The sequence below is a fragment of the Marmota marmota genome, unplaced genomic scaffold (assembly GCF_001458135.2).
Source record: "Marmota marmota marmota unplaced genomic scaffold, marMar, whole genome shotgun sequence".
Taxonomy (NCBI): domain Eukaryota; kingdom Metazoa; phylum Chordata; class Mammalia; order Rodentia; family Sciuridae; genus Marmota; species Marmota marmota.
Genome location: NW_026000082.1, coordinates 38,731,490 through 38,752,816, shown reverse-complemented (window position 1 = coordinate 38,752,816; position 21,327 = coordinate 38,731,490). Strand labels below are relative to the sequence as shown.

General features: G+C 60.3%; 1 protein-coding gene across 1 annotated transcript in view; it reads right to left on the bottom strand.

The window, feature by feature from the left end:
* The window catches only part of Hspg2 (heparan sulfate proteoglycan 2), a 90,012-nt gene that overhangs the window by 42,380 nt on the left and 26,305 nt on the right, over positions 1-21,327 (bottom strand). Inside the window, exons 2-26 of the mRNA XM_015484794.1 lie at positions 18,257-18,392; positions 17,674-17,718; positions 13,737-13,846; positions 13,591-13,649; positions 13,191-13,351; positions 11,675-11,803; positions 11,200-11,451; positions 11,007-11,126; positions 8,962-9,093; positions 8,657-8,801; positions 8,411-8,562; positions 8,171-8,317; positions 5,338-5,501; positions 4,683-4,862; positions 4,406-4,602; positions 4,152-4,299; positions 3,226-3,353; positions 2,866-2,952; positions 2,730-2,788; positions 2,531-2,598; positions 1,597-1,737; positions 1,311-1,487; positions 961-1,140; positions 753-871; positions 58-169 (exon numbers count right to left, since the gene is read on the bottom strand). Of these exons, the coding sequence (XP_015340280.1) occupies positions 58-169; positions 753-871; positions 961-1,140; positions 1,311-1,487; positions 1,597-1,737; positions 2,531-2,598; positions 2,730-2,788; positions 2,866-2,952; positions 3,226-3,353; positions 4,152-4,299; positions 4,406-4,602; positions 4,683-4,862; positions 5,338-5,501; positions 8,171-8,317; positions 8,411-8,562; positions 8,657-8,801; positions 8,962-9,093; positions 11,007-11,126; positions 11,200-11,451; positions 11,675-11,803; positions 13,191-13,351; positions 13,591-13,649; positions 13,737-13,846; positions 17,674-17,718; positions 18,257-18,392 (3,348 nt within the window). The remainder of the gene's footprint in view (positions 1-57; positions 170-752; positions 872-960; positions 1,141-1,310; positions 1,488-1,596; positions 1,738-2,530; positions 2,599-2,729; positions 2,789-2,865; positions 2,953-3,225; positions 3,354-4,151; positions 4,300-4,405; positions 4,603-4,682; positions 4,863-5,337; positions 5,502-8,170; positions 8,318-8,410; positions 8,563-8,656; positions 8,802-8,961; positions 9,094-11,006; positions 11,127-11,199; positions 11,452-11,674; positions 11,804-13,190; positions 13,352-13,590; positions 13,650-13,736; positions 13,847-17,673; positions 17,719-18,256; positions 18,393-21,327) is intronic.

Genomic DNA, 21,327 nt, shown 5'->3' with positions numbered 1-21,327 from the left:
GGGGTAGGGGGAGCACACTGGATGGGGCTGCTGGACAGGTGCTGGCCTGGAGCTCACCTGGCAGGACGGGCCCCGGTACCCAGGCGGGCAGGTACAGTGCTCCACCTCCAGCGCAGGGTCCTGGCCAGTGTCCTCAGGCACGGCCACATCCATGCTGATGCCAGAGATCCTGAGCACGACAAGGCCACTGAGTGAGCCACTTGCTCTGGGCCAGGCAAGCCTGGGGTCCTACACTTGATGGCCTCGTTTGTGTTCCAATGTCACGATGCTGTGCGGCCCTGTCCAGATGCCTGGCTCCTTCCCCAGCAGCTGCCTGGGCCCAGGCGAGTGGCTCACACCTGCAACTTTCTCCAGAGAAGTACCCGTCCTTGCCCAGCCAGGTTACACCCCAGCTCCCCAGGTGACCAGTGCCAGGACTCTAAGTCCGAGGCCTCTGTGGGGCAACTGACCTGCCAGAGCTCCCTTCAGGGAGGCAGGGCCAGACTCGACCAGAGCCACATCCCTGCTTGGTCCCTCCCTCCCTGTGGGCTCACCGTGGGAATCACATGCACCCGACTCCAGTCCCTGACTAGAGCCAAGGCCCGCGAGGGAGGCGGTCAGTATGAGCTCTGTTTGACAGACGGAGAGAACAAGGCACGGAAAGGCCACGTGGCCTGTAAGTGGCAGAGCTGGCTGGCGGGCTGCGCCACGATATACCAACTGGAGGACGGCCCCCTCCTGAGCCCCCGTCCTCCTGCCTGGGCCCTAGGCACCTGCTCTCAGTGGGCTGCTGGGTGTAGGATGCTCGGACCAGGAGGGCATCGATGCCCGCCAGCGCCATCAGCAGGTGCTCCCGTGTGGCCGGCTGTCCGTCAGGCCGCTGCCAGGCTTGCTGTCAAGGAAAGGACAAGTTGTTTAACGGCCGACTTCCCACGGGCCTGTCCCCACCTGCCCTAGCAGGGCCGCGCACAGGTGGCTCACCTCCCGGAAGGGCACAGTGAAGGCGCTGGGCTGGCCGGGGCCGGGCTCCCGGGCACTGTGATGCTCCAGGACGATGCCGTTGCCCTGCAGCACCACCAGCGGCTGCCCGTGCAGGGGCGCAGAGCCCGGCTGGGGCCGCTGGGTCACTGTGAAGCGCAGCTCTCCTGCGTAGGAGGTCACCTGTGACACGGGCAGATGGGTGCTCAGCGGAACCCCCGCCACCACCCCAGCCACCTCTCCCAGGCAGGGAATCTCCTCCTCCTCCCAAGACACCACGACCTTCTAGCTCCCAATCCTGGATCATGCTGTTTCTGATGCTCGCTTCCTTTTCCCTTCCCACCCCTGCCCACCTTGTCCCCCCGGAAGCTCGAAGGGAGGCTCCAGAAGTAGGGTCCAGACAGGAGGCTGTGGAAGGAGGAGAAGGCCAGCTCCCCGGGCATGGGGGACGAGATGCCCTCGCTGGTGGTGTGGGTGCCTGCGGCGTCGGTCAGGCTGAAGTCACTGGGCTCTGAGGAGGCCCCCAACACCTGCGAGAGGAGAAAGGGCCGCAGTGGGGCTGTGGCCTGAGACCCGTCCTCAGTTCACCGCCCTGGGCCTGTCATCCTGCCCGCTGGCCACCCACCCGCGGTTGGCTACCTGGGCGCGTCTCCAGGAGGAGCTGGTGCACTGGCGGCTGACACCCATGCAGAAGCACTTGAGGCAGCCGTCGGGGTTCCGGGCACTCAGGTGGAAGGAGCCGTTGGCACACTCGTTGCACAGACGCCCTACCACGTTGTTCTGCAGGCACAGAGCTGGGAGCTGTAGGACAGCCCACGGAAGGGGCTGCCTGGAGCTTCCAGTTGAATCGTCCCAGTCTAGATGGGACCCGAAGCCCAGCAGAGTCATCGAAAGACAGATTGTGTCACCGCTATCTGAACAATACCTCTCCGGTTAACAGAAGCTTATGCAACCCTCTCCCCCTTTTCTCTCTGCCTTCTAGGGGGCTCCCAGAAAAGTTTAGATGTGAAACAGACAATCTGATTAAAATCACTGCTGTTACAATTTATGGAGTGTTGCAGGCACTGGGCTAATTTCTCCCCAGTCATCACCTTACTTACACCCGAGTGCCTCCACAGGTAGGTACACTATCTCCAGCTTTGGAGGGAACTGAGGGGACAGGAAATGACTGCTCAAGGTATTAAAGACCTGGAGTGCCTGACTCCAGAGTCTCTTCTCCACTGACACTTGACTCTCCCACCCTTATCGCAAGTGACTTCTTTTCTCAGAGCCTCCGTCTCCTGGTAACTTAGGGATGATGGCACCTGCACCACCATCTCAGCGTGAAGACTGACCGTGCGGTGGGGACAAGGGCTTAGTGCAGACACGACAGCACAGGCCTGCTCCAAGGACAGCTGGAGCCTGACTCCCTAGCCAGTGCTGCGGCCGGAGGCCAGGCCACCTCTCAAGGTGTGGAAGACCAGACTGCCAGGCCCATCAGCCTCCACAGGCCAAGGTAGGGGAGGACGGAGCTTCCTCCTCCCTTGCCCGGCGGAGGTGCCAGGCCCTGGCCTGGGTGGGGTGGCGTGCGTACCTTGCAGCTGCAGGCTTCTCCAGCGGTCCCCACGCTGCCCCGCTCATCACAGCGCACAATCTCCTGGTCTGGGGACACGAGGTGGGTGTTGGCAGGGCAGGCTGGGGTGGGACACGGTTAGGACAGGCAGACCCTGAGGATGCTGGGGTTTGGGCTGGGCTGCAGGGGGAGGTGTCGGGGACGTGGCCGCCATACTCACTGGTGGGCCTGCACTTCCCGCCAGGCTGGATGGGGTTGCCCTGGTAGCCAGGGGCACACCTGGGGGAGAGCGGGAGGTGAGCAGCTCTTCTGCGCCCCACTTGTACAGCCCACCTCCTGCCGCCGGCTCCCCTCACCTCTCACAGCGGCGGCCTGTGTAGCCGGGGGCACAGGCGTCACAGGTGGCTTGGCCATCAGTATCCAGAAAGCACGTGTCAGAGAATCTGTGGGTGTCAAGGGGGCAGCGCATGGGGCAGGCTGGGGGCCAGGCCCTGCACTCCCCTGGGGAAAAGATTACCGTCCCCATGGACATGGTACGCTGTGGGGCATGATGTTGCCCCCGGCCCACCTGTTCCTGATCTGCAGTGACGGCAGGAAGCCAGAAAGGGAGAGTGAGAGCCAGAGGCCCAAGGGAACAAGCACAGCACAACTCAGGGACCAGTCTCCCCCTCCCTGCCTAGAGCGCGGCCCCAGCCCATGCACGAGCCAAGTCTGACCTGCGGGAGGCATCGATGTACGGGCAAGGGCAGGGCCGGCAGGCGGTGGCCGTGGCCTTGGTGGCATCCCCAAAGAAGCCAGCTTTGCACTTGTTGCACTGGGGTCCCTCCGTGTTGTGCTGGCAATTCTAGGAGGACAGGGAGAAGGAGGGGCTCAGGGTCTGCGGCAGAACTGGCCGGGGGGCTGGGTGGGCCTCGGAGGCCGCCCGGCTCAGCCTCCCCCATCGGGATGGAAGTAGTTAGTCCACAGCTTTGCGGAGTGTCTAGCGACGTCCTCTCACCGATGACAGGCTCACCCCCCACGGCAGCCAGTCTCATAGGTGGTTCCAAACGCCTACTTTATAAGGACCCAACCGCCACCCGCTTCCACTCTGCACCCACAGGCCAGATCTGCCCCTGGGGGCACGCAGTCCTTTGCCCCTGGAGGGTGCTCAGGGATTTGAAGAGAGCAGTTCCGCCCGCCTCGAGCCTTCTCTTCTGTCAGCACCAACCATCGAAGTTCCTCTCTGTTCTTTTTCTTAAATATTTTTTAGTTGTCAATGGATCTTTAATTAATTAATTTATTTATATGTGGTGCTGAGGATCGAACCCAGGGCCTCACACATGCCAGGCAAACGCTCTACCTCTAAGCCACCACCCAGCCCCTCCTCCACTATTCTTAAGAAATAAAGTTGGCATCTACCCCTTTTCCTTGGGGATGCCCCTGGAAGACCCACACCCCACACAACTCTCTCTGGGATCAGTCTGATCAGGGGGGAAGGGAATGAGAGCTTCATGTCCCTTGTCTGGACACTGTACCTCTGTCCATGCATCTAAAGGCCATGGTAGTTTGTCTAGCAGTGATGCAGGCACAAGGGAGCCTCACACCTGCCCTTGCCCCTGCCCCCTTCCCCCTCCAGCGCCAAGTGCCAGCGGGCCCTACTCACCAGGCAGTGGCCATATACAGGATCACAGGAGCTGGCATGGCCATTGCAATTGCAGCCAGAGCAGGTGCCCAGGTAGGGCCCACCAGGCACCCGGGTGAAGTGGGCATCACAGCTCTCGCAAGACAAGCCAGAATAGCCGACGGGGCACCTGTGGGGGCAGGATTGAGAGGGGGCTGTGGAAATGTCCAGGCCCGGCTGTCTCTCCTCCGCCCTTGTCAGGGTCCTAGGGGTCCCCGCCAGGCCAGGTCAGGCACCTGCACTCCTCCACGCTGTGGGCACGGCCGTGGCTGGTGGGATGGGTGACGGTGGTGTCCATGGTGACGTCGCTGAGCCCCGCGCTGGCCATCTTGGCGTTGTAAACCGTCTGCAGAAGCACGGCCTCCAGGCTCCGCAGCACCTGCAGCATCTCTGCCCGCTGCACCGGCCGCCCGGACTCGTGCACCCAGTGCTCCTGGTGGCAGCAGAGTGGAAGAGTGACACGCCAGTACCTCCCAGCGCACCCCACCTGCCCTTGGCTCAGGTGCCCCTCACCTCAGAGAGCTGGACTTGGCGCTGGTTCACGGCCCCGGGCTGGGTGGGCTTGTGGCCTCGGGAGAGCAGGCGATGCCCGGCACCCACCAGGACCACGTCTGGCCGCTGCACTGGCTCCAAGAGGCCACGTGCCAGCTCATAGCGCACCTTGTAGCGCAGGGAGCCACCATAGGAGTCCACCTGGTGGACACAGGGCAGATCAGTGCAGGGCAGCTGTGGGCATGTGATGCCCGGTGCCCCTCCATGAGCAGCCGGCCCGGCCTCTGGCTCCTCCCCACTTCTGCTTCCCTGTTGCTCCCAGAGGGCTTGGTGCTGAGCAAGGAGGCAAGAGTCCAGCTCTGCCTCTGGGGTGCTCAGTCCGTGGCAGCAGCTCCGTAAGGCTGTGCCCAAGGAGGCCGAGGCGGGGACGCTCACGCAGCCTGGGTTTGACTGTGGTCAGGGGAGGCTCCCTGGATGAGAGGATGCCAGCCCTTTCCCAAGGCTGAGGAGAGTGGTGGGCAGAGATCCTGCCCTGCACGAGGAGCTGCTGCCCAGGGCTGTGCCAGGGCCCGAGCCACCTTCCACTGGCAGCAGACGCTACACCAGCAGAGCACAAGTGGGTTCGGAGGACGGGAGGAGCGCTCGGCCTCTCCTGCGCGGGGCAGCCCGGCCGCACCTTGTTGCCCAGGAACTGCTGCGGCAGAGACCAGAAGGAGTCGTGGATGAGGAAGCGGCGCGACAGGTCCACCAGCTGGAACTCCTGCAGGGCGGTGTCGATCTGCAGCTGTGTGGAGGACAGCGGCGGCATGCCGGGCTGGGAGGGCATCGTCACGTTCACACCTGCAGGGGCGAGGGCGGGCTGAGGGCCGCAGCATGTGCCTGAGAACATTCACCTTGAGGGGCAGGAGTCTAGAAGGGTGGGCAGGTTCTAGGGGAAACCCGACTTAGAGAAAACTGTGGTCTCTCTCCCAAGTTAAAAAAAAGCATGACAGTTTGCCCTTCTAGTCTTGACTTCCTCCCGAAGATTCCGGCAATGCTCCCCAGGCATACTCCGGGAAGGCAGAGCCATTTTGGGAACTGCAAGATCAATGAAAGGTCAGCAGCGGGACTTCTCAGAGCCTTTTGCTTGGTAAGAGATTCATGGACTGTCAGGCTTGGGACAGCCCAGCGGGGGCAGTAGAGAGCCACGAAGGACCAAAGACCAGGAGCCCAAGCCCTGGCTGCACCACGCTCCAAATGTATGAGTCTGAGCAGAGGCCTCAGTTTCCCTGCCTGTAATATGGGGCTAACAGTGGCCCATCTCTTAGAATTATTATGAAGATAAAATGAGCAAATTTAAATTGATTTCAAATGCCTAAAAATAGGTGCACCAAAGGGGTGATTAAAAATTGGCGCGCCCTAGTCATGCATGGTGTCACACCATGCATGTGGTGTCATCCCAGCCACTCGGGAGGCTGAGGCTAGAGGATAGCAAATTTGAGTTCAGCCTCAGTGACTCAGCAAGATCTTATCTCCAAATAAAAAATAAAAAGGGCTGGGGTTGTAGCTCAGTGGCAGAGCGCTCACCTAGCACGTGTGAGGCACTGGGTTCGATCCTCAGCACCACATAAAAATAAATAAAATAAAGGCATTATGTCCATACACAAATACAAAAAATAAAAAATAAATAAAAATAAAGGGCTGGAGAAGTACCACGCTGGTTGGTGGACCTCTAGCAGATGGGGAGCCCGTTGCTCCCCAAGGCCGTCCCCGCTGGCTCTGGACAGAGTTGTTTTTTTTTTTTTTTTTTGGTACCAGGGATTGAACTCAGGGGCACTCGACCACTGAGCCACACCCCCAGCCCTATTTTGTATTTTATTTAGAGACAGGGTCTCACTGAGTTGCTTAGCACCTCGCTTTTGCTGAGGCTGGCTTTGAACTCATGATCCTCCTGCCTCAGCCTCCTGAGCCGCTGGGATTATAGGTATGCACCACCATGCCCCACTATCTGGACAGTTTTAACTCTTAGAAAGTTCTTCCTTAAACTGAATCCACATCTGTCTGTCAAAAGCATCAACACTTGATCCTGAACATGGAGAAATCCAGCCCCTTGCACAGAATGACCACACAGCCCGATCCAGGCTCCACCACACTGGCCCTTCTTCTCCTCCCCTGGGGATGCTTTCAGGGCCCCTCCTCCTTCTCAACCTCCACACACAGGCCACCTGCTTGGTTTGGAATCCTCGCTGCCCTGACCATCCACATTCCAATCAGATAGCCCTGGTTTCCTGCTCTGCCTGTAAATAGTGTGTGACCCCGTTAAGCCCGACAGCCTGAGGGCCTCCCGCCTCCTCTGGCCTCCAGCTTTTCATTTGAAATCCCCAAACAGCCCTGAGCAGCAAACACTATTGGCGTTCTCTGATTGGCCACGTCAAGCCAAGGTGCCAAGTGCCTGCTCAGCAAGTGGGGCCGTTAGTGGTCTAGACACACTGGAGGGCAGCTGTGGGAGGCTCCATGCAACCCTCTATGGGTCCCCAACTGAAGAGTAGCACATCAGGCAAGATTCATTGGGGGCTCAGTGCACAAGGAGCGACCCCTAGACCTGTGCACAATTCTCCACACTGCAGGAAGGGAACAAGGCTCGGCGAGGACGGGCTGCCTGACGTCGGGTGGCAGATGGCACCACTGAGACCTGAACCCAGGTCAGCTTGATGTCCGGTGTCCTCTTAGGCGCCCAGCCAACCGCTGTCAGAGTGACAGAGGGTTAAGTTCCACTGCTGGCCTTTATATTTGGGGAAAAAGTCCCAGAGGAGGAAAATGACTGGCGCACTGTCACCCAGGCAGTAGAGCAGGGCAGCCCTGGGCTGGGAAGAGGCCAAAGCCTGGGCTGTCATATTCCAGTGACCCCCGGTCCCTCTCAGTCTCAGAACAAGGTTGTTGAGAATGAAGATGACAAAATTACCAAGTATCGACTACCTACCTGCCTGGGACCAAGTACTGTCCTAAGTGACCTACATGACCGACCGTCAGGCCTTAGAAAAACCTAGGAGTGACTGGTGCTCCCCTATTTATAACCTAATGATGTGTCTACTTATTATTTTGACATGGGGTCTCAACAAATTGCCCAGGTTGGTCTCAAACTTTCAATCCTCCTGCCTCCGTCTCCGGAGTAGCTGGGATACAGGCGTGGTGGTGCAGGCTCACACGCCCATTTTGTAGATGGACAGACTGAGACACAAGCTGGTATGGAGACCAAGGGCGCGTGGGCAGCAGGACTCGCAGCAGGAGACTGGCCCCCCCGCGTCTTCTCCATGGCCGGGAGCGTCCCGGGCCAGGTGTGGTGTGGCTTTTCCTGAGTGTTTGCTTTTCCTGAGACGCTTCCCTTGCGGGGCTCAGTATTTCTTCAGCAACCCCGTGTCCCTCCCTGCCCGCTGGTCCTGGTCTGTCCGACACATACTGGCCCCCACGTGCCCTCTCTGTGTCCACCGGGGTCTGGAGCCACGCCCCACAGCACCCGCCCCCACACACACCCTTGAAGTCGTGGGGCTGGTCAAACCGCAGCTGGATCTGGTCCCGGAAGCGGCTACTGCTCTGGCACACACTGGTGACCCCAAAGCAGAAGCAGGGCAGGCAGGAGGCGCTGGGCTCCAGGAAGAAGTGTCCGTCGGGGCAAGGGCCTGTGGGGCGGCAGGGCAGGATGGCAGTGAGCCACGGGCAGGGGGCAGGTGCCCCTTCCCGCCCCACCCCCACCCCCGCCCCGGCAGCGGCACCTCGCTGGGGGATGAGCTCCAGGACTCCGTCGGGGATGCCGAACACCATGCCTCGCGCGTTCATGGCCTCACAGGTATAGGCGCCCTGGTCTGCTTCCTTCACATCGTGGATGGTCAGTGTGCCACGGCCACCCTCGGTGGTCATTGTCACCCTGGTGGGCCCAAGACAGCAGTGGGTCAGGCCTGGGCCACTGGTGGCACTGCTTCTATACTCTTGGCACCCCCTACTTGGGCCCAGAGTCACACCTGGGATGAGAGGGGATGTGGCCCCAGTTGAGTCTCCAGTTGATGATGGGGGTGGGGACACCAATGGCCACACAGGTGAAGGTCACTGTCTGGCCCCGGGAAGCCTGGATCAATTCCTGGGGAGGGGTCACCACCTGGGGAGGCACTGGAGAGACGGGAGCAGGAGTGAGGGGTCGGAGGGGTGACATGGAGAGGAAGGGTCCCCGCGGAGCCCAGGGGGGAGGGGCAGTGGCTGGGCCTGGAGAGGGGCCAGCGGAACCCTGCCCAGGGCCAGGCCCGCATCTCGCCCCCAGGTCCCTGCTCACTGCAGCCAAACTCGTCGCTGCGGTCGGGACAGTCGCTCTCCTCGTCACAGTGGAAGCTCGCAGGGATGCAGGCGTTGGTGGAGACACAGCGGAACTCCGTGGGCTTGCACACATCCTCAGAGTGACCGGCAGCTGGGGGACAGAGTGGGTGGTTTGGGCACCAGGGCACTGCCCACAGGCAGCTCCCCGTCCCCTACCCACCTCAACACCCTCCTTGCCACCTTCCTCAGAGGTCCCCAAGGTCACTATGTCATCTCACCCTGGTGAGCTGCCCGCACCAGGCCCGGCCACTGCTGCCACATCATGGCCAACAGTGTCATGTCCAGCAGGACACAGTCACAAGCCTGCCACCAAACAGCTCCTTACACACTCGCCTCCACCACTTACTCCACTGCATTCCCCCAAACGGACCCTACCCTGCACCTCAGTCAGAGCCCAACATGTCACCCAGGCTGCTGAGGTGAGGATGTTTGTCTTGCAAAGGCTCATGGGTTGGGAGTCTGGTCCCAGTGTGGTGATGTGGACCTTGAGCTGGGGCCTAGGGGCTGGGGCTGGGGCTCAGCGGTAGAGCACTCGCCTAGCAAGTGGAGGGCCTGGGTTCATCCTCAGCACCATATAAGAAATATATATATATAAGAAAGGTACTGTGTCCAACTACAACTAAAAAATGAATATTAAAAAAAGAGGTGGGGCCTACTGGGGGTCCTTGGGCCCTCGTGGGGGTACCCTGGGAGGGACTGCGGGAGCCCAGTCTCTCTCTCTCCTATTTCAAGATGTGAGCTCTTCCTCCCACACATGCTCCTACATCTGCTAGGAGATGATGCAGCCAAGGGGGGTCCTCTCCAGAGCCCACATGATGCTGGTTGGACTTTCAGCCTCCCAAACTGTGAGCTAAATAAACCTCTTTTCTTTATAGCTAGCCTGCCTCATGTGCTTCATTATAGTAATGAAATACAGACCAACACCCAGACCTCATATATTCAGTCACCCTCTGTTACAGAAGTGCCACCTTGAATAGACAAGACCCTCAAAGAGGCTGGCACCTGCAAATATAGGTAACCCATACTGCTCTCTCTATGAGCCTCCCCACCTGGGTAACTGTCAGATATCAGCAGTGTCCAAAGCATTGGCAAGAGGAATAGGTGGTGGATAGATGGCAGATGGGAGACAAATGGATGGAGGGCTGGAAGATGCAGAGAGGACGGGGGTGGACGGTGGCTTGCGTGGGAGGGAGGACGCTGGGTAGTGGTAAATAACTGGCTGCGGCTCTGGGTGGCAGATGACAGGCAGGAGGCTGGGTGAATCGGGGGGTAGATGGTTGAACGAATGACCAGATGGGCCAAGAGCCGGATGATGGGGGAGCAAATAACAGAACCAGCCTTAGGTGAGAAACCTCTAGGCCTGTACCATGGTCCGACTGTGTCCGACATTCACGTGTTAGAAACCGAATCCCAACCCACAGCCCCGAGAGGTGAGACCCTGAAGAGGTGACTAGGTCCCGGAAGCTCTGCACTCGAGCATGGGCTACTGCTACCATCCCAGGCGTGGGCTGCTATTAAAAAGGATGGCTGGTCCCCTCTCATTCTCACTGTGATGCCTTCCTCCACGTTAGGCTGCAGCGAGGAGGCCCTCACGGGCTGTGGTCCCTCAGTCCTGGATTTCCCAGCTTCCAGTGCTGTGAGTTCTCTAAACTGTTTTTGCTTATAAAGCACCGAGTCTCAGGTGATCTATTACAGCAGCGGAGAATGGGCAAAGCCAGCTCATAGGGGAAGACTCTGATGCACACACACATCAAGGTCCCCATCATCAAGGGGACCAGGCATATCAGCCCTCAGTCATTCATCTGACTCCCGTGCAAGCCAGGAGCAAAGAAGAGACTAAAGACCACAAAGACTAAAGGTAGGTGCCCAGAGCAGGAGTCCTCACTGCTCGATGCCTACGCTGGGGCCTGCAGCATCAGGGAAGGTGGCACCCTGTGAGGCAGAGGTGCGGCAGGACTGGGCTGGGGTGGAGCAGGGGTGCCCCCCAGACCCTGGGACACTCACGGCAGTCGGCCTCGTCCGTGTGATCCTCGCAGTCAAAGTCGCCATCGCAGCGCCACAGCTTGAGGGCACAGTGCCCATTTCCACAGGCGAACTCGTTGGGCTCACAGGGCGGCGGGGGCTCTGTGGGCAGCAGGTGGGGTTCAGCAATGGCTCCCCCAGCGCCCCACGCCAGACCCCCGCACCCCTCGCTCACCGCAGCCCAGCTCGTCGCTGCCGTCCTTGCAGTCCTCCTGCCCGTCACAGAGGTAGTCCTTGGGGATGCAGTGCCCACTGTGGCACATGGCCTCTTGAGGCCCACAGGGCACGGGGCTGCCTGGACTGGGCAGCAGAGGATGGGGAGCAAGGGTCTCTGGTGGCCTCCGTGTGGGGGCCGCCTCTGGCCAGTGCATTTGAGGTGTCGCCTCCACCACTGATGGCCCGGGGCCCAGCTCTGGGACAGGCTCCTCTGTGGACAGAGCCCTTGGTGTTGAGCCCCACGTCCCCTCAGACCCTCCCTCACCCCTCAAGCCCACTCCCTGCCACACCTGGCACCCCAGCCCCGACTACCGTCACCCTTCCCTGTCTCCCTGGGCCAGCACCAAACTCTCACAGCCCCAGATCGACTCTGGGACCCGGTCATAGGCACCTGACCCTCCACAGGCCACCTGTGTCCCCAGATAGTCGCTCACCACAATTGAGCTCATCGGACATGTCCCTGCAGTCAGGTCGCCGGTCACAACGATACTCCAGGGCCACACACTCATTGTAGCTGTGGCAGGCAAACTCGGCCTCGGTGCAGACCCTGGGGAGCTGGGGCACTGTGGGGGTGCAGGGAGTCAGGGCGGCAGGCGGGAGGCTGCGGGGCGTGCGGCAGACGGCACGGGCACCGCGTGGCTGTGAGTGGGCTTGGGCGCCCAGCATCAGGCCACTGTGGCAGACATGACGGGGACAGGAGCACTTGGTGGACACACCCACAGCACGCACAGGCACGGGACAGTGGCAGTGGCCTCGCCCACCCCCACGTAGATCTACACTGACATGCCACACACATGCAGGCACTGCACGCACACGGCGGGCCACAGCCTGGCCAGCAGGGACAGGGAGGGCGAAGGCAGCCGCAGGCTCTGCCTGGCCACCGGGCCTTCGCCCTTCTCTCCCTCCGCCTGTGACATTCTCTAGGTGTCCCGCTGGGCCCCAGCCGGGCTCACACTCTCACCTGGTGTCACTGCAACCCCCACAGCAGCCAGCGGGGGTGGGGGGGTCTGTGCTGGAAAGGAAGGTGTGGTCAGCAGCCATCCCACCCGGGGCCTGGCGCTGAGGGCCCGGCCATCCCACCCTCCGCCTCTAGCCAGGACTGGTTGAAGCTGGGTGAGGAGGGCAGCCCAGCCATCTTCAGGCCCGGGTCAGGGGATGCCAACCAAGCAAGCTTGGTCCTGGGGACAGTGCAGAGGGTCATAGTTCACTGTTCTTCTCCTGGTTGGGCTAAGCCATGGCAGGAACGGAGTTTGTCCTGTTCTGGGTTCCACTGAGTCAGAGGGAGGTGACATGTTGGAGCCTCTCCAGAGAGGAGATGGCTGGGAGTCAGAGCTGAGAGGAAGGAACTAGAACTCGCATACGGAAGACTAGACTGCGGTCAAAGTGGGAGTCCGAGTCGTGACCCTGAGCAGGAGGGCCAGGCTTCCAACACCTGTACCACTTTGGCCAGTTCCTGTTCTCTCCAAGCCTATTCTCATCTGGTCACAGGCTATGGCCACAGGGTTTGGTTTCCATTCTCGCCTCTCCACTGTCTGCCTGCACAGTGTGAACGAGCCCCCTCCTTCCTGCGCCTCAGCCTCCTCATCCCCAAAACATGAGGACGCTGTTTCCTAGGGACTGCTAAGCAGCCTGGATGCAAGGGCCCGGCATAGCTTCGGTGCTCGGGAAACAACCGTGGCTGGATGCAAGTTTGTGGTGGTGTGGTCAGTGGACAAATGTCTGCACGGAGTGGGCAGGAATGGGGTCTGGTGGGTGCAAGTTGAGCACGTAGTGTTCCACCCCAGCCGACACCCCACAGGGCCCATGGGGCAGCTCAGGAGGTAGTGAGCTCTCTGTCCCTAGTGGAGGACAAGCCGAAACCAGGAAAGCTCACAGTGGAGACACCAAGAGGGGACTCACTCAAGTCTAAGAAACCAGAGCAGGTGACCCCAAGTCCCAGAATAGGCTCACCTGTGCCCAGGCGTCGGAACTGGAATCCTTGGGGGGAGGTGACATAGGAGTCGATGGAGCCCCTAGAGATGACCGTGTGCAGCACTTCCTGAATCTGAGCCCCGTCCGCATTCCCTTCTGAGCCCACGTCCAGCTCCACGAAGACCCAGCCGTCCAGCTCCCTGGGGTGGGAAGGGGCAGGGGGAGAGAGAGGCCTGTGTTCTCGGCTTCTCCATTAAGCCCCGCCAGGCCCAGGCTTCATCCAGCACAGCCTGGGCCCAAAGCAGGGCCAGTCAGTGTCCAAATTCCCCGCCTCCAATTCCTGACTTTTCACCCCAGTGATTCTCCCATCAGGCCTTTCGTGCCCAGGCTCCTGTGCCACCTCCTTGGCCCCTGTAGGCGCCCCAGGGACCCTTCTCACTTGATGAATACCACGCTGACGACCTGGTCTCCCGGGATCTTCAAGTACTCCGACTCCAGCTGCGGAGGGACACGGCGCCGTCAGCCCCCGGATGCCTTCCCCTGCCCACCCGCCATCCGCAGGGGGCTCCCCGACCCTCCACTTGCCTTGTCCACCACAGCCTCAGACACCTCCCGGAACTCCCTGGAGCCTGCGTCCTCCAGCCGAGGGCTGTACTCGATGGAGTGGGTGAAGTTTACCAGGGCCCGGAAATAAACTGGAAAAGAGGGGAGGCCTGCCAACGTGAGGGCCTGGCCTGGCACGTGGGGGCCTCTGGCTGCTGGATGGATGGCGGAAGGGGGAGCCCGGGGGGAGGCCCCCCACAGGCTGACAGAAGCCCATGTGCACGGCCCAGCTCGCCCATGGAACACAGGCTGTGGCGGCCTGCGGCCTACCCAGGACTCACCGCAGAGGCCCCAGCCCGACAGAGGGGCTTCAACTAAGAGGGCAAATGGGCTGACCCAGAACCCAAGTGACAGTGCAGAGACCCCAGGGGCTCAGAGGAAGGCTGAACAAGGCACATGGCTTGCACAGAAGGCTGGCCCGACACGGATTCCCTGTGTGTGACAGGGATGTGCCTCTCCAGCCTGGCTGGTCCCCTCATCTGTCCAATGTGGCTCAGCCATTGCCTCCTCCAGGAAGATTGCCTGAGCTGCCCTGGTTGGCCGGGGACCCCTCCTCGGGGCTACCACAGCACCCTTCCCCTGCACTGCTCAGGCCCTGCTGGGTTACACGTGGACAGTAACAATCATGGTTCTTTTGTTTTGTTTTTTTTGAGACAAAGTCTCTTGCTCTGTTGGCCAGGCTGGCCTTGAACTCCAGGTGCTCCTGCCGAGGCTTCCTGAGCAGCTGGGATTACAGGCACGACCCGCTGTGCCCAGCGGAAATCACTGTTCGGAGTCAGCCACGTCTCGGCACCGACCCCATCTCTGGGCTTCTGTTCCGGTAAAGTGGGGGTTTCAGCCGCATGTACCACTGGGTGTCACAAGAAGCTAATTGGTGCTGCGCTCACCACACCTCTTCCTGGGCTCACGCACAGTCTCTGGCACAGAGCGATCTCTCGGGCATCAGAAACCCAGGCCACTTTCTCTCCCTACCACCTGACGGCTCCATGGGGGGACCCTCGGCTCTCTCCCAACCCCGAGCCCCGGCACGTGCACAGTGTGAGCACATGGCAGGGGCTTCTAAGTGACTGCTGAGAAAACTCACGTCATCCTGGTGTGAACACACACAACCATTCTTCTTTCAGCACTTACTACACCTAAGACACTTAGTAGTCACTGCCTTTTATAATGCTCTTGAGTTTCGATGTGCTACAAAGACAAATGAAATTCAGTGGCAAATGAGTCACACACACAGACTAGTCCACAATCAATGCTGGTAAATACCAGCTGACTCAATTCATACCCTAGGGCTGCAGTACACACAGAAGGGGGTATGCATACGCACATATGCACGTGCACGCGCACGTGCACACACACACAATCATTTCTTGAGCACCTACTATGTACAAAATATTTTTATGCATTAAATCTAATACTGCTTGTGAATGAAGGTATAAATTATAAATACCAAGTAGCTGTGAGTCACCAAGGACTCTTCAGTGGGTATGGAGGGCTCAGAACACAGCCTGTCACCGACTGGGTGCGCTGCACGGAAGGCCGTGCGGCTCAGGAAGCCTCTGGAGCTCAGCTGCCCCTGACAGCCCTGTGACCCTAGGCAAGCACTCCGCCCCTCCATGCTCTCAGCCCCCACCTGGAACCTTAGGTAAGAGCAGTGCCCACATGAGGGCACTGTGAGGATTACCGGGTGATGAACACGCTGGTGCCAACAGCATGGGGGCGTGGCTGTAATTATAACCCTGACTTCAGGACAAACCCAAGACGTAGATCTGGCTTTATTTCTTCCCATCCAAGAAAGATATTCATCCCCTTAACAAGTCCACATGGAGGGCCCACTGTGCAGAGACCCCAGGGGCTCAGAGGAAGGCTGAACAAGGCACATGGCAGGAGATGTCAGGGCAGGAGAGGCGCCTTCTGTCCCCGTGGAGACAGAAGCAGCAGTGGACTCTCCAGCGGGGACAGAAAGGAAACCCAGGAGAAGAGTAGGGACAGGCGCTACAGGACGAGGAGGGCGGGAGAGGGGGCTGGGGAGGCGGAGGGAGAGCAAGCCCAAGTGCAAAAGGCCAAGCGGGCAGTGGGCTCAGAGAGGCCGCAGACACGGGCAGAGCGGGCAGACGCGTGCGGGCGGGCGGCACAGGGAGCAGCAGGGGCCTTCCACCTCCCTCTGGTCCCCAGGCCCAGAGGTGCGCAGCCCAGAGCCAGGACTCTCTCCCTGTGCTGCTCAGGTGAGCGCCCTGGGCTGGTTCGCTGACCAGGTCAGGGGCAGACTTCCACCCTGAGCCAGGATGCTCTCGAAGGTCCCCGCTCGGAACCACAGCCACCGGCCAGCAGGGCTGGGCTCTTGGGTGCTGGGTGGGTGGGGCTCTGTGGGCCAGAGCATGGGGGCAGCGAGCTCAGCCACAGAGGCCTCTTGTGAGCCGGCACAGAGGCCCATTGAGAGTCCCCCACCCCGGCCCCTGGCCTCAGCCCACAGCCCAGCGCAGGCGAGGAGGCCGGGCCTCTGCCCAGGAATGCACCCACTCCCAGGGGAGGGGGCCAGAGCTCCACAAAGCCCCTTTCTACTGGGGCCTGGGAAGGGCCCCGACTCTCCAGCCTGACCCCTTCCCTCCCTTCTCCCAGGCCCGGGGCAGGTCAGGGCAAGCCCTGGGTCTCCAGCCTGAGCTGCTGTCCTGCCACTGGTGCCTGAGCATCAGGGCAGAGGTGAGGCCTGCGGGGCTCAGGAAGCAGACCCGGAGCTGAAGGTGTCGGGGCAGCTAGAGACCGAGGCCTGGGGGTGAGCAGGCTCGGCCAGCCCTCTCCCTCCTGGCCTCCTTCCCACCCTACCTGAAACAGAGGCAGGAGCGGGGGACGGAGCAGCCCTGTGCTGAGGTGGAGTAGGACACGCACTGTCCACCTCAGGCCTGAGCAGGCCACCCCACCAATTCCCAGTGCCCCCCATGCCCAGCAGAGCTCCCCGGGCACCCTGGGTCCCCTAGTGAGCCTGGGATCGGCCTGTCCTGAGGTAGACACATGCCTCCTGTGCAGTTGGGAAAAGAGAACAGGAGAGCAAGGGCAGGGGTCGGAGGGAGGACGAGGAGGGGGCCCAGGGCCTGGGGTGATGGAGACGAGACCCCTTATCAGACTCCACGACCATCATGCCAGCACAGAGAGGGAGAGGTGAGAAGCGGGGACAGACATGGGAGACGGAAGCAGGGGTGGGGAGCAAAGGCAGAGGGGAGCCGGAAATGCAGAGTGGCGGAAGCCGGGCAGGCAAACACTGCAGCGCAGAAAAGAGCCCAGGGCAGGAGGAGAGCAGGGAGACAGGTGTTTCTGAATAGCAGGGAGCACCAGACGCGGCCTCAGCTGGCCGGCTGGCTTGGCAGAGGCCGGGGGCCTCAGTACCCACCACCCTGGGATGTGGCATGTCCCTGGGGCTCGCCTGACACTCCCATTCCCAGGCCACACCTGGCCCCCAGGTCCTGTCATCCTATACGGAGCTGTACTTGAGGCGGAGGCAAGTCCAGGTGAGGGAGGTCACAGTCAGGACCAGGCCAAGCTGGGCCCAACCCTCCCACCTGCACTGGTCCTCCTGGATGACCCTGCCTACCAGCTGGGCAAGTGCCCCCACTCCTGGGGAGGCCCAGGCTGCTTCAGAGGCCTGTGGCTGGTTGGTTCTCAGCCCCCATCAAAACTAGGTTTTGGTGCCCACTGCCCTGAGCGGCTCTTTCCTGTGCCTGTCACACAGCCTGCTATCCCCAACCTCGCAGGGACTGGCCAACCAGCGCCCGGACTGTCTACAGGTCAGAGTGCACCTGCCTCTCCTTTCCCAGGGCAGGCCCAGGGAGCCCTTCAGGCCATCAGCCCAGAAGGGGGGTCATCCTCTGCTTAGGAGGCCTGCCCTGGAGCTTCCGAGGGGGCAGATTGGGGACCTACAGCCACTTACCCATCTGGAAGTCCCCGCTGCCCAGATCTCCACTGCCCAGGTCATCTGCAAACAAAAGAGAAACACACTCAGCAACGTTCACACGTTCCCAGAGCACCTCCCAGCTGTCGGGTAGGGTTGTGGGCCCTGGCGTGTGCAGGGAAGGGTCACAGCTGCCCTCCTCCACGTGCCCAAGGAAAGCTAGCCTGTGAAGTCAGCTTAGAGGACTCCATCAGAGAGGGTGTGGACCCAGTCCCAAACTCCAGGGACTCCGTGATTTGTCTGATGGCTGGGGCAGATTGGCCTCCAAGGAGGACGAGGAGGATGCAGGGCAGAGGCTGGGTGATGACCCCGCACTGTGCACTGCCAGTACTTTCCCCAGTGGTCCTGATGCTCCCAGGCCACAAGGAGGAGTGGTGACCAGCCCAGGTCACAGAGATTGTAAGTGGAGGATGCTGAGGTCCTCAGGGCCAGGACTCAGGATGCACGTGGCCCACCTCCGGAGGCCCTGCCTGGGGTAGGCTTCACGTGGACTCCTGAAGGGCCAGTGGGAAGAACCAGACCCCACCCCGCAGCCCACTCTCCCAGCTGAGGCCCCTGGCACCTCCAGACGCATCGTCAGCCAGCAGGTCCTCATCGTCAGAAAGGTATGCGTAGCTCCAGCCAGCCCGGCCCACGGTGACAGTCTCTGTGTCCTCAGGCAAAGACAAGCCATCATATGCCCTGAGCCCGCGGGTCACCTGTGAGAGATGACAGAGCCAACTGAGTCATATTTCCTAGCTACTGCCAAGCCCTGGGGCCTTCCCCTCACCTCAGGGAGGACCCAGAGTCTACCCCATAGCTGTCCAGCGGTAAAATTAGACATAGCTTGGCTAAGAGAGCCAGGCTGGGCTGACCACTGGTTTTATTTTGTTGGTACTGGGGATTGAACTCAGGGGCACTCAACCACGGAGCCACATCCCCAGCCCTATTTTGTATTTTATTTAGAGACAGGGTCTCACTGAGTTGCTTAGCATCTCGCTTTTGCTGAGGCTGGCTTTGAACTCGTGATCCTCCTGCCTCAGCCTCCCAAGCCTCTGGGATTGCAGGCGTGAGCCACAGCGCCTGGCTGAAACACTGTTTTTGACTCAGTTTCCCCAGATATTGGCCTCTGGAGGCCTCAGTGCCCAACCCTGCAAATTCTGAAAGAATTTTCAAACAAAGCAGCCAATAAAATGAATATCACTTAGTAAACGATGTCTCCTTTTTCTTTGGAGAAGGCAAGGGACAACCGGGACATGAGTGAATGGACGGGTGGGGGTGGGGGATACCAGCAGTTAAAGGGTGACTTGGACCAGCAAGGATAGGGGACATGGGCAAGTGGAAGGGTAGCCAGGTCAGCACAGAGGGGAGAGGCGGATCCAGGCTGCTCCTCCAACAGCAGCTCCCCACACCCACGCTGGCCCCCAGGCTGCAGGACGCTCGCCGTTGCCCTGAGCCCGGGCACTTTCCGCCACACTGATAGGCTCCTCCATGCCCGGGGTGAGGCCCGGCTGTTGGGCTGAATGGGGGCAGCACAAGCGCGGTGTCAGCTCCGTGTGACCTCGGGCTAAGCTGAGCCCAGCACAAGCTCCCCTGAGGCTCCGGTTCTGCAGAGGGCGCGAGGCCCTGCACCCGGGCTCTGGGGTGTGGTGTGGGCAATGGACGCTGCTTTCCCCTTGGATGTCTCCACAGTTTTCCAGGTAACTTCGAGGAAGACAAACCCAGGGGAGCCCCAGGTCACACGAGCCCACAAGCAAAAACACACACAGTCACTCTGGCCCCTTAAGCCATGTCCAAACGTCCTGGTACGAGGGCCCCTGGCGTGGCAAAAGCCAAATCCACTGCTAAACAAGGGGGTGAAGCCCAAGGAGGAGAAAAACTCAAGAGCCAGTGACACCCGGCTCCGTCCCCAGGTCCACATCCTCCCAACCCTGTTTAGCGGCTGGACCGTCCTTCCTCCCCTTGTTTATGGGGCCACTCTCTCTCCTGCTCCCACTCAGCTTGGACAGCCCCTCTTGAGGGCCCAGCAACACTGAGGCACAGGTGACAGGCTCGGCCGCAGGGATGATGCACGCGCCACCAGTCCATGCGCAGGAGACTCTGGGGCGTCTCAGGCAGCGATAGGAAGGGCAGCCATTGCCTGGGCCCAGGGCTAGGCTGGGGGTGGCGGGGATGGCACACGAGGGAAGTTTTGGGTGCTCTTTAGAACCTGTGTCCATCTTATTCTCATTGCTGACCTGCACCAGTAAAGCAGGTGTACCTGCGTGGGTCACTGCCGTCTCAACAAGGAGGAGGCCAAGAAAAAAACCCCAGGAGCAGGGACGGTCCCAGCTGGGCTCCCACTGCTCCTGTGTGCATCCCACTGGGATGGACACATCTGGAGGGCAGGGGCTGCGGTGGACGGTCTCCACCTTCTCGCACCGAGCTCAATCAAGACTTGAATGAAAAAAATAAAATAAAAAGATTGAGGGCTGGGATTGTGGCTCAGCGGTAGAGCGCTCGCCTCACACATGGGAGACCCTGGGTTCGATCCTTGGCACCATATAAAAATAAATAAGTGAAATAAAGGTATTGCATCCAGCTACAACTAAAAAAGAAAATATTTAAAAAAAAAAAAAAAGATTGAATGAAGCCGGGCGCGGTGGCACAAACCTGTAATCCCAGCTACTCGGGAGGCCAAAGCAGGAGGATAGCAAGTCCCAGGCCAGCCTGGGCAACTCAGTGAGACCCCGTTTCTAAATAAAAACTAAAAATGCTGGAGATGGAGCTCAGTGGGAGAGCACCCTGGCTCCAGGGCCCAGCACCACAAAGAAGAAAAGGAGACTCGAATGAATGGACGTCAGCACCTACTAATTCCAGCTGCCTCCCCGAGACTTGCTTTGGAGGAGCGTCCACCCCCACGCAGTCTATCTGCAGCCCCTTCCTAGGCTCAGGGCTCCCTGGGGGAAGGGCTGGGCGCCACTGGTCGCGTGGTGATTAGAGGCCTTGGGTAAGACAGGCTCTGCCACACCTTACCATTTCACAGCCTGCGGCCCCTTCCCCATGGTCCTTGGGCACCGCCACCTCCTGCTCTGCTCTTTCCACCGCAAGAGTGCCTGTCTCTGTTCTGAGTGGTGCCCCAAGGCCCTCTGGGCCACGTCCATGGCTCTTTAGAATCTCCAGAGCTGGTGGCAACGACTGATTCCTGGGCCCCAGCTCAGAGCCCCTGCACTGGGTTCTCATCCCAGGTTGAACGCACAGCTGTCAAGTCCAGGGGACTCTGACTGCCACGGGGTAAGACAAGGCCTAGGCTCAGCTTCCTTCCCTGGCTAGGGGTTGAGGGCAAGGTTTCCACTGGCTGGAGAGCGGGTCCCAAGCAGGCCCAGGTTGACTAGAGGGGAGCATGAGGCTAAGGCTAGTGCAGAAGCACTGCCTTTGGGCACAGGAGGTTTGAGCAGACAGGCTCAGGGTCTTCCCACCCGAAGATTCTTTATGCTGCCCTTTTCCTTCCCACGCAACAAGGCTGCAGAAACCAAGCACAGGGCACAGAGGTTCATGGCACCCCTAGACAATGCTCTCTGGAAAGGGAAACTTCGGTGGTGAGCAAGGTCCAGTGTTTTTTCCCAGGGAAAGAGCAGCTAGTGTGTGTGTGTGCGGGGGGGGGGGGGTTTGTTC